Source organism: Panthera onca, chromosome D2 (genome assembly GCF_046562875.1).
Source record: "Panthera onca isolate mPanOnc1 chromosome D2, mPanOnc1 haplotype 2, whole genome shotgun sequence".
Classification (NCBI taxonomy): domain Eukaryota; kingdom Metazoa; phylum Chordata; class Mammalia; order Carnivora; family Felidae; genus Panthera; species Panthera onca.
The window spans coordinates 54,842,471-54,854,497 of NC_138349.1; the positions used below are offsets into that span (position 1 = coordinate 54,842,471).

Consider the following 12,027-nt stretch of genomic DNA (forward strand, 5'->3'; position numbering starts at 1 on the left):
CTCTGGATATAGGCTGGTTTAGGAAGTGTGTAAATTGTTATTCTGTGTTGTACTAGGTGAATTAGGTCTGTTCAAGCTCCTCTGTGGAGGAGATCTACAAATAGGGAATCCTATTCCCTTTAAGCTCCCAGAGGCAAATCATTTCATTTTCGCCAATCTTGAGAATATTCTGAAACACCTGTTAAGGATGAAATTCTTCTCTTGGCATGTGGCCAAATGGGAAACCAAATGCTAAACCTGACAGCTCATTTTCCTTTAAGGTTCCAGTGACATTTTCTTCTAAGAAACAAGATTTTAGAAAGTCATGTTCAGTTTCCTGGTGAAATCAATGTAACTGTTTTCCTTAATGTGTGTGTATTTGCCACCACTTAGGTGTGTAAAAATTCCTTAGATGTCTGATTCCAACTTGATCTTTTGAATTCTATATATTCTAAGTACTCATTATGTTCTAGGTGACTTGCATGTTAGATTAGTTATTAGTTCTGCTCAATTGTAATTAATAGACAGTATTTATTAGGAAGATTTTTTTTCTTATTAATAATCTCTTTAGGCTTATTTGGATCAAAATAAATTTCTTGACGAAATTAATTTATAATGATATCTTAATAGTAGTAACACCTGTCCATGGACTAGATGTAATTCTTTAGTTCTCTGTGTCAGGTACACATTAGAATCACCTGGAGAGCTTTTAAAACTCTCTATACTTGGGTGTACCGCAGACCAATTAAACAGAGTCTCTGGGAGCTGGATTCAGGCATCATTGGTTTTTGAAGCCCCCCAGGTGATTCCAGGGTGTAGCCAAGATTGAGAACCACTTGATCTGGTTGGATTTTCTACCTTAAGGAGTCACCTTTTCACTGTGTATCTTTTTTTTTTTTTAATTTTTTTAATGTTTTATTTTTGAGGCAGAAAGTGACAGAGCATGAGCAGAGGAGGGGCAGAGAGAGAGAGAGACGGAGACACAGAATCCGAAGCAGGCTCCAGGCTCTGAGCTGTCAGCACGGAGCCCGACGCGGGGCTCGAACTCACAAACCACGAGATCATGGGGCTCGAACTCACAAACCGCTAGATCATGACCTGAGCCGAAGTCGGACGCTTAACCGACTGAGCCACCCAGGCGCCCCTTCACCGTGTATCTTTTATTGTAGTGAATGTTTTAGATTCCTCATGTAAACCTCTTTTGAACCTGGCAGTAGTCTTAATTGGAAGGATGCCATTTGGGGATAGCATGGAATATACCGAGCTATGTACCAGTCACTGGGAAGCCCTTTTATTTTTATTTATTTATTTTTTTAACGTTTTTATTTTATTTTTGAGACAGGGAAAGATGGGGGAGGGTCAGAGAGAGAGGGAGACACAGAATCTGAAACAGGCTCCAGGCTCTGTGCTGTCCGCACAGAGCCCGACGCGGGGCTCGAACTCACGGACCACGAGATCATGACCTGAGCCGAAGTCGGACGCTTAACTGACTGAGCCACCCAGGCGCCCCTGGGAAGCCCTTTTATATATGATCACGTTTAAGCCTTACACCAACTTTGTTGTACTTAGGTATTATTCATTCCATTTTTCTAAGTGAGGAAGTAGGCTTAGAGTGGTTAGATGACTTGCCCAGGATTTGAGTCTAAAACTTCTTTAACCTCAACTACTTCCTCTCTAAAATGCCTAGGCTATTAATAATACTTTGAGCCAGCTACTTTTTGTGTTTTTTAAAAATATTTTTATTTTTAATTTTTATTTATTTTTACTTTTTAAATTTAAATTTTAGTTAACATACAGTGTAATATTGGTTTCAGGAGTAGAATTCAGTGATTCATAACTTTATACAATACCCAGTGCTCCCAGCATCCATCTAGCCCATCTCCCACCCACTTCCCTCCATCAACCCTCAGTTCTCTATCATTGGGAGTCTCTTATGGTTTATTTCTCTCTCTTCTCTTCCTCCCTCCTTCCCATGTGTTCATCTGTTTTGTTTCTTAAATTCCACATATGAGTGAAATCATATGGTATTTGTCTTTCTCTGACTGACTTATTTAACTTAGCATAATGCATTCTAGTTCCATGCACATCATTGCAAATGGCAACATTTCATTCTTTATGATGGCTGAGTACTATTCCATTGTGTGTGTGTGTGTGTGTGTGTGTGTGTATACATACCACATCTTCTTTATTCATCAGTCAGTGGACATTTGGGCTTTCTCCATAATTTGGCTATTGTTGATAATGAGGTGCATGTACCCCTTTGAATGTGTTTTTGTATCCTTTCAGTAAATACCTAATAGTGTAGTTGCTGGATTATAGGGTAGTTCTATTTTTAGTTTTTTGAGGAACCTCCATACTGTTCTGCAGAGTGGCTGCACCAGTTTGCATTCCCACCAACAGTGCAGGACAGTTCCCCTTTCTCCACATCCTTGCTAACACCTGTTGTTTCTTGTGTTTTTAATTTTAGCCATTCTGACAGGTGTGAGGTGAGATAGCTCATCGTGGTTTTGATTTGTATTTGCCTGATGATGAGTGATGTTGAGCATCTTTTCGTGTGTCTGTTAACCCTAAGTTTTATTTATTTTATTATTTTTTAAATATTTATTTCTGAGAGAGAGAGAGAGAGAGAGACAGAGCACAAGTGGGGGAGGAGCAGAGAGAGAGGGAGACAGAGAATCCGAAACAGGCTCCAGGCTCTGAGCGGTCAGCACAGAGCCCGACACGGGGCTCGAACTCACAAACCACGAGATCATGACCTGAGCCAAAGCTGGACGCTCAACCGACTGAGCCACCCAGGCATCCCGTTGAAGATTTTATTTTTAAATAATGTCTACACCCAACATGAGGCTCAAGTTCATAACCCTGAGATTAAGAGTTGCATGCTCCACCCACTGAGCCAGCCAGGTGCCCTAAGCCAGCTACTCGTTAATAGGCTTCTCTACTAGCCACATGCTAACAGCAGTAGCCTGGTTGAAAGTACCCTTATTGGGGATCCTGGGTGGCTCAGTCTGTTGAGTATCTGACTCTTTTTTTTTTTTTTTTTTTTTTATATACATGTTACATGTGGATCATGAGGGAACTTATTTTTTTTTTTTTTTCATTTTTTTAACGTTTATTTATTTTTGAGACAGAGAGAGACAGAGCATGAACAGGGGAGGGGCAGAGAGAAAGGGAGACACAGAATCTGAAACAGGCTCCAGGCTCTGAGCGGTCAGCACAGAGCCCGACGCGGGGCTCGAACTCACGGACCGTGAGATCATGACCTGAGCCGAAGTCGGATGCTTAACCAACCGAGCCACCCAGGCGCCCCGAGTATCTGACTCTTGATTTTGGCTCAGGTCATCATCCTGGGGTTGTGAGGTTGAGCCCCAGGTTGAGCTCTGCACTGAGCATGGAGCCTGCTTAAGATTCTCTCTCTCTCTCTCTCTCTCTCTCTCTCTCTCTCTCTTCCCCTCCCTCTCTTCCCCTCTGTCCCTCTCCCCTGCTCCCACACACGTGCTCTCTCTCTCTCTGTCATTAAAAAAAAAAGGTAAGTACCCCTTATTGATAAGGCATGGAAAGACTAAAGCCTGACAGAGTTGGTGGAATAGACTCTCTAGCCCAACACAGACAAACCACTGGAGAATTGTGTTTCAATCCTCTTCTAAACATTTGTTTTTTAAACCAGCTTACTACAGTGCATCTTAAGGGAGATAATTGGGCTGGTTATTCCATTTAAAAACAAATGCACAGTCTTAGACCTAGTCACTCATGTGGTTGGGTACTGTAACTGAAGTCATAGAAGGTGAAATATTGTTGATGATGGGAAGTTTTTTTCTCTTTATGGTCCTGTCTTTGCATCTTCAGTGCTTTATAGACTCTGAAACTTTTCTCCAGGGATCCAGTAGTCTCTTTACTTTAACACATCTAATTACTCTGGGTTCCCGAAGATAACCTTGGATTGTCAGAACTATTTATTCTAGGAGGCCCAGGCAAGTAATGTAAGCGAGTCAATAGATGGTGGAATTGGAGTAGATGAAACAGAGTAGGGAGTGATGGGGATTGTGATAAGCTCATGTTCCATTTTTAGGGACCAGAGTAAGCTCCAGTCTATTGCCATGAGTTGTCAGATCTTCTAATTTTTCTAAAGAACCTGGAAATCTATATGTTTAGGTTAAATGTCCCCATTTTTAGGTGAAATCTCCTGAACAAAACGTGTATTGCTGAATTCAGCCTGAGGGTTACATATTTATTCTTTTTGCTTTTGAAGCTGTTCTGAATAATCTGTCCTGAATGGTGGACCCTTCTCTTTGCCAAGCTCTTTACCTTTATTTCATTTTATTATTACTTAATATTTATTTTGAGAGAGAGAGAGAGCGCAAGCGCGAGCACGCGCACATGCATGCATGAGCAGGTAAGGGGTAGAGAGAGAGGGAGAGGAAGAATTCTAAGCAGGTTCTGTGCTGTCAGTGCACAGCCCAATGTGGGGCTTGATCTCATGAAGTATGAGATCATAACCTGAGCTGAAATCCAGAATCGGACGCTTAACTTACTGAGACACCCCTGTGCCCCAACCCTTATTTTATTAAGGATGATTCTTGCAGGATGAACTCATAATATAGTTAATTTGCTCTCGAAAGGACGTTTTCCCTAAACTGTAGACCCACTGGTTGCTGGGAGTGCCTTTTGAGACTATGCCAGCTTTCTTTTTACTGAATTGCAGACCCAGATTTTGAATCTAACTTTGAAGAGCAAATAGGTGTTGGGTGTGGTTATTTTGTTTATATGTTGAACTGACTCTAGGGCATTATTTTGCCAATTGGTGTATTGCAGCACATTATATTAAGCTATATGACTTGTAATTTCCTCTACAAATATTGAGCCTTTACTGATGCACTTTTCTATAAGGGAGTATCTCTGGCTACATATGATTTAAATATGTAATTTTTTATTCTGATGCATTTGACTTACTATCCTTCCATTAATTAAATTTTCTCTATATTATAGGCATATAGTTGGAAAGAGAGGGGACACTAGGAAGAAACTAGAAGTGGAAACCAAAACTTCTATTAGCATTCCTAAGCCTGGACAAGAAGGAGAAATTGGTGAGACTTGGTATATGTGTGATATTTGCAATCACTTTTGCATGTGTATGGAATACTGTGAACCCAACAGAGGTGTTTAGTGACTATATTCTTTGTGTGTGTGTGTGTGTGTGTGTGTGTGTGTGTGTGTGTGTCCATGGGCAGAATTGAATAGTGACTGTATTCTTTATGGGGTTCTTTGGCCTTTTTATGATACATTAATTGGGCTTTTTATAAATAATCAGTATCAGTCTCCCGATGAGGGAAGATGTAGTTATACACCTTTATCTTGATTGAGTACCTGGGCCTTCACTTTATACTTTACCATGCACTGATGTTATAAAGCTTCCAGATTTTGTTGTGTAATAGGAGAATTCTTCTATGCTTTCCTAGCTTGAAATGGAGTTTGTGAATTGTTTAAAGTTAGAATTCGAGGAAAACCAGTGAGGTCAGCAAATCTGAAATCAAGTTCAGCCCTTTTCAAAGGTGTTGTCTTGTTTTTACCTTGCTTTGTAGACTGGGAAGGATATTATAAAAGCAATGATTAAAATAACAACCTGATTCAAGTAACTGCTCAAGTGAGGAAAAATAGTTGAGTATAAATCAAGTCAGAAAGTGTCTGCACTAAGGAGGCATCACAATCCCAGACTTTAGCCTCTACTACAAAGCTGTCATCATCAAGACAGCATGGTATTGGCATAAAAACAGACACATAGACCAATGGAATAGAATAGAAACCCCAGAACTAGACCCACAAATGTATGGCCAACTAATCTTTGACAAAGCAGGAAAGAACATCCAATGGAAAAAAGACAGTCTCTTTAACAAATGGTGCTGGGAGAATTGGACAGCAACATGCGGAAGGTTGAAACTAGACCACTTTCTCACACCATTCACAAAAATAAACTCAAAATGGATAAAGGACCTGAATGTGAGACAGGAAACCATCAAAACCTTAGAGGAGAAAGCAGGAAAAGACCTCTCTGACCTCAGCCGTAGCAATCTCTTACTCGGCACATCCCCAAAGGCAAGGGAATTAAAAGCAAAAGTGAATTACTGGGACCTTATGAAGATAAAAAGCTTCTGCACAGCAAAGGAAACAACCAACAAAACTAAAAGGCAGCCAACGGAATGGGAAAAGATATTTGCAAATGACATATCGGACAAAGGGCCAGTATCCAAAATCTATAAAGAGCTCATCAAACTCCACACCCGAAAAACAAATAACCCAGTGAAGAAATGGGCAGAAAACATGAATAGACACTTCTCTAAAGAAGACATCCGGATGGCCAACAGGCACATGAAAAGATGTTCAACGTCGCTCCTTATCAGGGAAATACAAATCAAAACCACACTCAGATACCACCTCACGCCAGTCAGAGTGGCCAAAATGAAGAAATCAGGAGACTATAGATGCTGGAGAGGATGTGGAGAAACGGGAACCCTCTTGCACTGTTGGTGGGAATGCAAATTGGTGCAGCCGCTCTGGAAAGCAGTGTGGAGGTTCCTCAGAAAATTAAAAATAGACCTACCCTATGACCCAGCAATAGCACTGCTAGGAATTTATCCAAGGGATACAGGAGTACTGATGCATAGGGGCACTTGTACCCCAATGTTTATAGCAGCACTCTCAACAATAGCCAAATTATGGAAAGAGCCTAAATGTCCATCAACTGATGAATGGATAAAGACATTGTGGTTTATATACACAATGGACTACTACGTGGCAATGAGAAAGAATGAAATATGGCCTTTTGTAGCAACGTGGATGGAACTGGAGAGTGTGATGCTAAGTGAAATAAGCCATTCAGAGAAAGACAGATACCATGTGGTTTCACTCTTATGTGGATCCTGAGAAACGTAACAGAAACCCATGGGGGAGGGGAAGGGAAAAAAAAAAAAAAAAAGAAAGTGTCTGCACTAAGCATCAGTGTGAACCAAGGGCACAGGCTTGTGTGGTAAAATGGCTTTGAGTGAAGGGCACTCACTGTAGGGACAACATTTTACAAAACTCATTCCAAAATGATAGGACTTTTTCAAAGTCCAATAAGCATAGCAGCCACCAATAATGCATCTTTTACAAATACCCATGGGTTTTATTAAGTCTTAGGAGAAAAAAATTACTAGTCTTCTTCTCATTTTGTAAGCATAATCATTATGACAGATAAGATGCAGTTGACTGTAGAGCTGTGCTGTCCAGAAGGACTTTCTGCAATGATGGGAATGTTCTATACCTGCATTGTCCAGTATGGGAGCCACTAGCATGTGTGACTTTGAGTGCTTGAGATGTGGCTGGTATGACTGAGGAACTGAATTTTTAACTTCATTTAATTCTAATTCATTTAACTTTTAATTTAACTGGGTGCATGTGGGCTCCTGTATCGGACAGCAGAATGCTAGAGTTTTTCTCAGTCCTTTGGTAACATCAGCAGGTGTTAACATAGGAACTCTAATGACATTTTTGAAGAACTTTCATTAAAATAAATATTCAGCTCGTTAGAATTATAGATGGAAAAATCCAGGTCTTTCCTTAAGTATTAAAGTTCAAGCTGCAAATACTGAAGTAATTTTATAATTGCAGTAAAGGTTATTTCTTTAAAAAATTTTTTTTTAATGTTTATTTTTAAGAGAGAGAGAGAGAGAGTGAGCAGGATGACTGGGGGAAGGGCAGAGAGAGAAGGAGACACAGAATTCAAAGCAGTCTCTGGGCTCTGAGCTGTCAGCACAGAGCCTGATGCAGGGCTCAAACCCACCAACTGTGAGATCATGACCTGAGCTAAAGTCAGATGCTTAACCAACTGAGCCACTCAGGCGCCCCAAGGTTATTTCTTTATCTGTTTTTTTTTTTCCTGATTGTAGATTAATACAGGCTTTCAAAAGAACAAAAGCTTATAGAAATTATATATATGTATAAAGGGAAATGTTTTAAAAAAAGTATAAAAGGAAATGTCTTGTAATATGAACCTCAGACATAATCACTGTTAACAGTTGAATATATTCCTCATTTTTTCTATCTGTATAGTAGCTATAACAACTTTTATTGCAGTAAAAATTATAACATGGTATAAATGTGGAGTTCTTAGGCATTTTAATATGCTGGAGTCATTCCAAAACTTATCCAGAAAAGGGTAGGCAGGTTGTAAAGATTCCATTTTGACTTAGAAAGCACAAATATTTCAGTGTGGAAACCCGTGTGTCTAATCGTTAAAAGTAAGAATTTAGTGGAACTAATTTAATTGGAAAACGAGGATAAACTGGTTATTGGTCTTGTAGGGAAGTATAGTATACAGAAAAATCAAATTTATTGGTTAGAGTAAATTGAGTCGTAATGTGAGACTAAGACAGGTTGCACTGGTGTGGTATTTGCTTTCGTTTATTCATTTTCTTTTGCCTCTCCTAAAACTAGAGAGGCTAAAGAAGGGAATGATCTAGTAGGTTTTAATTTGTCCTCTTGGCAAGGATCTGGTCGTCTAGGCTGTTTTGAAGTCTCAGGATATCAGAAGATGCTTCTATTCTTTTTTTTTTTTTTTAATGTTTATTTTTGGGACACCTGGGTGGCTCAGTTGGTTTAGCATCGACTTCGGCTCAGGTCATGATCTTGCTTCTTGTGAGTTCGAGCCCCGCATTGGGCTCTGTACTGACAGCTCGGAGCCTGGAGCCTGTTTTGGATTCTGTCTTCATTTCTCTGCCCATTCCCTACTCATGCTCTGTCTCTCTCTCTCTCTCTCTCTCTTTCAAATGATTTACATTATATTAAAAAAAAAAAGTGTTTATTTTTGGGAGAGACAGAGACTGAGCATGAGCCGGGGAGGGCAGAGAGAGAGGGAGACACAGAATCTGAAGCAGGCTCCCAGCTCTGAGCTATCAGCACAGAGCCCAATGTGGGTCTCAAACTCATGAACCATGAGATCATGACCTGAGCTAAAGGCGGACGCTTAACCGACTGAGCCACCCAGGTGCTCCTCAGAAAATGCTTTTAAAATGATACTGTCAGGGCACCTGGGTGGCTCAGTTGGTTGAGCATCCAACTCTTGATGTTGATTTTGGCCCAGGTCATCCCAGGGTCATGGGATTGAGCCCTGTGTCGGGCTCCATGCTGAGTGTAGAGGCTGCTTAAGATTCTCCTTCTCCCACTGCCCCTTTCCCCCGCTCAAACGCGTTCTCTTCTCTCTCTAAAATAAAAAAATAAAATTATATTGTCATTGTTTAGAGAATTGGTTTTTAAAAGTTTAATGTCTGGTTCCTGAATGGCTCAGTCAGTTAAGTGTCTGACTTGATTTTGGCTCAGGTCGTAATTTCAGTTTCATGAGATCTGCACTGACATCCCAGATCCTGCTTGAGATTTTCCCTCTCTTTCTGCCCCTCCTCTGCTCGCATTCCCTCTGTCTTTCTCAGAAATAAATAATAAATAAAGAACTTAAAAAAAAAAAGTTTAACGTCAATGCCTTTAATTCTCTTTTTCCTCTGTATCCCATGTTGTAGTCACTAGACCAGCTGAATTTTGGTCTTCTCAGATATTAGTGTTTGTAGAATATTTCTAACCTCATCATATTTGATCTTTAGTCAATTATTTGATCAGTTTTGAGGCATTTTGGGAAGTCACTCTGAGCACCTTTCAGTGCCCTTTTCAGTTTATTGTGTTACAAAAATGAAAGCATCTCATTGGTCTGTCTTTTTTTTTTTTTTAATGTTTACTTATTTTTGAGAGAGAGGATAAGTTGGGGAGGGGCAGAGAGAGACAGTGGGGGACAGAGGATCCAATGCAGGCTCTGCGCTGACACCAGAGAGCCCTACACAGGGCTCGAACTCATGAACTCACATCATGACCTGAGCCGAAGTCAGACACTTAACTGACTGAGCTACCCAGGTACCCTGGTCTTACTTCCTACCAAACCACCTTTTTTTTTTTTTTTTTAAGTTTTTAAATTTATTTTGAGAAAGCCCATGCGTGAGCAGAGTAGGAGCAGAGGGAGTGGGAGAGAGAGAATCTCAAGCAGGCTCCACGCTTAGCACTGAGCCCAAGATGGAGATAGCGAGATCATGACCTGAGCTGATATCAAGAGTTGGGCACTTCACCGACTGAGGCACCCAGGTGCCCCCCAAACCACCTTCTTAATAAAAAAGAATAGATTTAACATTTTGTACTAGATGTTTACAGAAATAAAACATAAAGACGAGTTTTAAGCTTCCTTTCCTTCTCCTTTTCCTTTTAATTTCTCACCAAATTTTTGGTCTCTGGCAGAGGTAATTTCTACTCTCCTTTAATTTTGTCTCTGTTTGCCTTTGAACCTCCTTTATCAGCATTTCTGTAGCACAACATTTGAGTATCTACCACGCATAGATAGATAGATAGATCCCTTCACTGAGCATTTGAGTCTTTTGGATTCTCCAAGTATTCTGTCTGATAATATAAATAATGTCATTAGAAAACACTGTATCTCTACTTATGTTTTTTGGCTATTACTCCTGTCAGTTTTTTCCTTCGGCAAATGGTTCTCATGCTGTTAATCCATTCATTCATAATCTACCTCTTTTCCTGGATATTTCTATCTTGTTTCTTTGTAATAAAATGGCTGTGATACTTTCATTCTTAGAAAAGGTTGTTTTTATTGAAAATTTCAAGTGCTCTAACAGAGAGTGTTAGGATAAATACATGGAATTATCTCTTTGCCTTCTGCAGTTGCTTGGAAGGACAAGCTTTGCGGTCTTTAAAGCACATAGCCCATTTTGCTGCTGTTACAGTTAATACCTTAATATTTTATATAATATTCAGAAGTCTGTCTTTAACCATTTTAATAAATAGTCTGTTGAGGGGCACCTAGGTGGCTCAGTTGGTTAACCTTTGGACTTTGGCTCAGGTCATGATCTCACAGTTCACGAGTCCAAGCCCTGCATCAGGTGAGCTTGAGCCCTGCTTTGGGCTAGCATGAGCCCCACTTCGGATGAACCCTGCTTCAAGTGAGCATGAGCCCTGCATTGGGTGAGCCCCACTTCTCTCTCTCTACCTCTCTGACCCTGGTGGGATTCTCTCGCTTTCTCTCTCTCTCTCTCTCTCTTTCTCTGCCCTTGCTCACTTCCGCCCTCTCTTTCTCAAAAAATAGTCTGTTAAAATGCCAATTTTGTTCTTTGTTTTTATCTTTTGCACCTTTCCTTAGTTGCTGTTTTGAACCATGCCCTGCCAGTTCTACAACCTAGAGGTTTAATCTCTGCTTACACAGAGATTGTATTGTCCCTAAATGATTTTCTTTCTTTGCAGACAGTGGTCTGTGCTTTGTGGCTCCCCCACCAACTTTCATTTATACATAAAGACATAGTCTAGATCAAAGAAGGCCGGATTATACCAAAACATGGGCATTTGGTATCCATCCATATGATGTAGATAAAGATAAAGATTTTACTTTAATTTTCTGTTTTCATACTTTTTTTTTAAGTTTATTTATTTATTTTGAGAGAGAGAGAGAGAGCGAGTGAGCTGGGGAGGGGCAGAGGGAGAGGAAGAGAGAAAATCATAAGCAGGCTCCACGCTGTCAGCACAGAGCCTGATGCGGGGCTCGATCTCATGAACCATGAGATCACAACCTGAGCCAAAATCCAGAGTTGGACACTTAACCGGTTGAGCTACTCAGGTACCCCCTGTTTTCAGACATATATGATAGGATTATATATATGTAGTAGACTCCTTTGGCCTTTCACTGTAGTGAATGTCTAATAATTATTTCCACAGTATTTTTTTTAAATTGAGATAAAATTCACATGACAGAAAATTCCAGTTTTTGCTCTTAATTTTTTATATTGTTATTTAAATTTCTATGTGATGTATTCATACTTTTTTAAAATTGTGGTTAAAATATACACAACATAAAGTTTACCATTTTGACCATTTTTTTTTTACATAAACTCTACACCTAACGTGGGACTTGAACTTATGACCCCGAGATCAGGAGCTCCATGCTGTACTGACTGAGCCAGCCAGCCCCCACTCCTG

At 40.1% G+C, this 12,027-nt stretch overlaps 1 protein-coding gene across 7 annotated transcripts in view; it reads left to right on the forward strand.

Moving 5' to 3' along the window:
• The window catches only part of ASCC1 (activating signal cointegrator 1 complex subunit 1), a 112,306-nt gene that overhangs the window by 4,618 nt on the left and 95,661 nt on the right, over positions 1–12,027 (forward strand). For all 7 annotated transcript variants that reach the window (XM_078434348.2, XM_078434352.2, XM_078434351.2 and 4 more), the window contains exon 4: positions 4,966–5,063. In XM_078434348.2, coding sequence (XP_078290474.2) covers positions 4,966–5,063 — 98 coding nt within the window. The remainder of the gene's footprint in view (positions 1–4,965; positions 5,064–12,027) is intronic.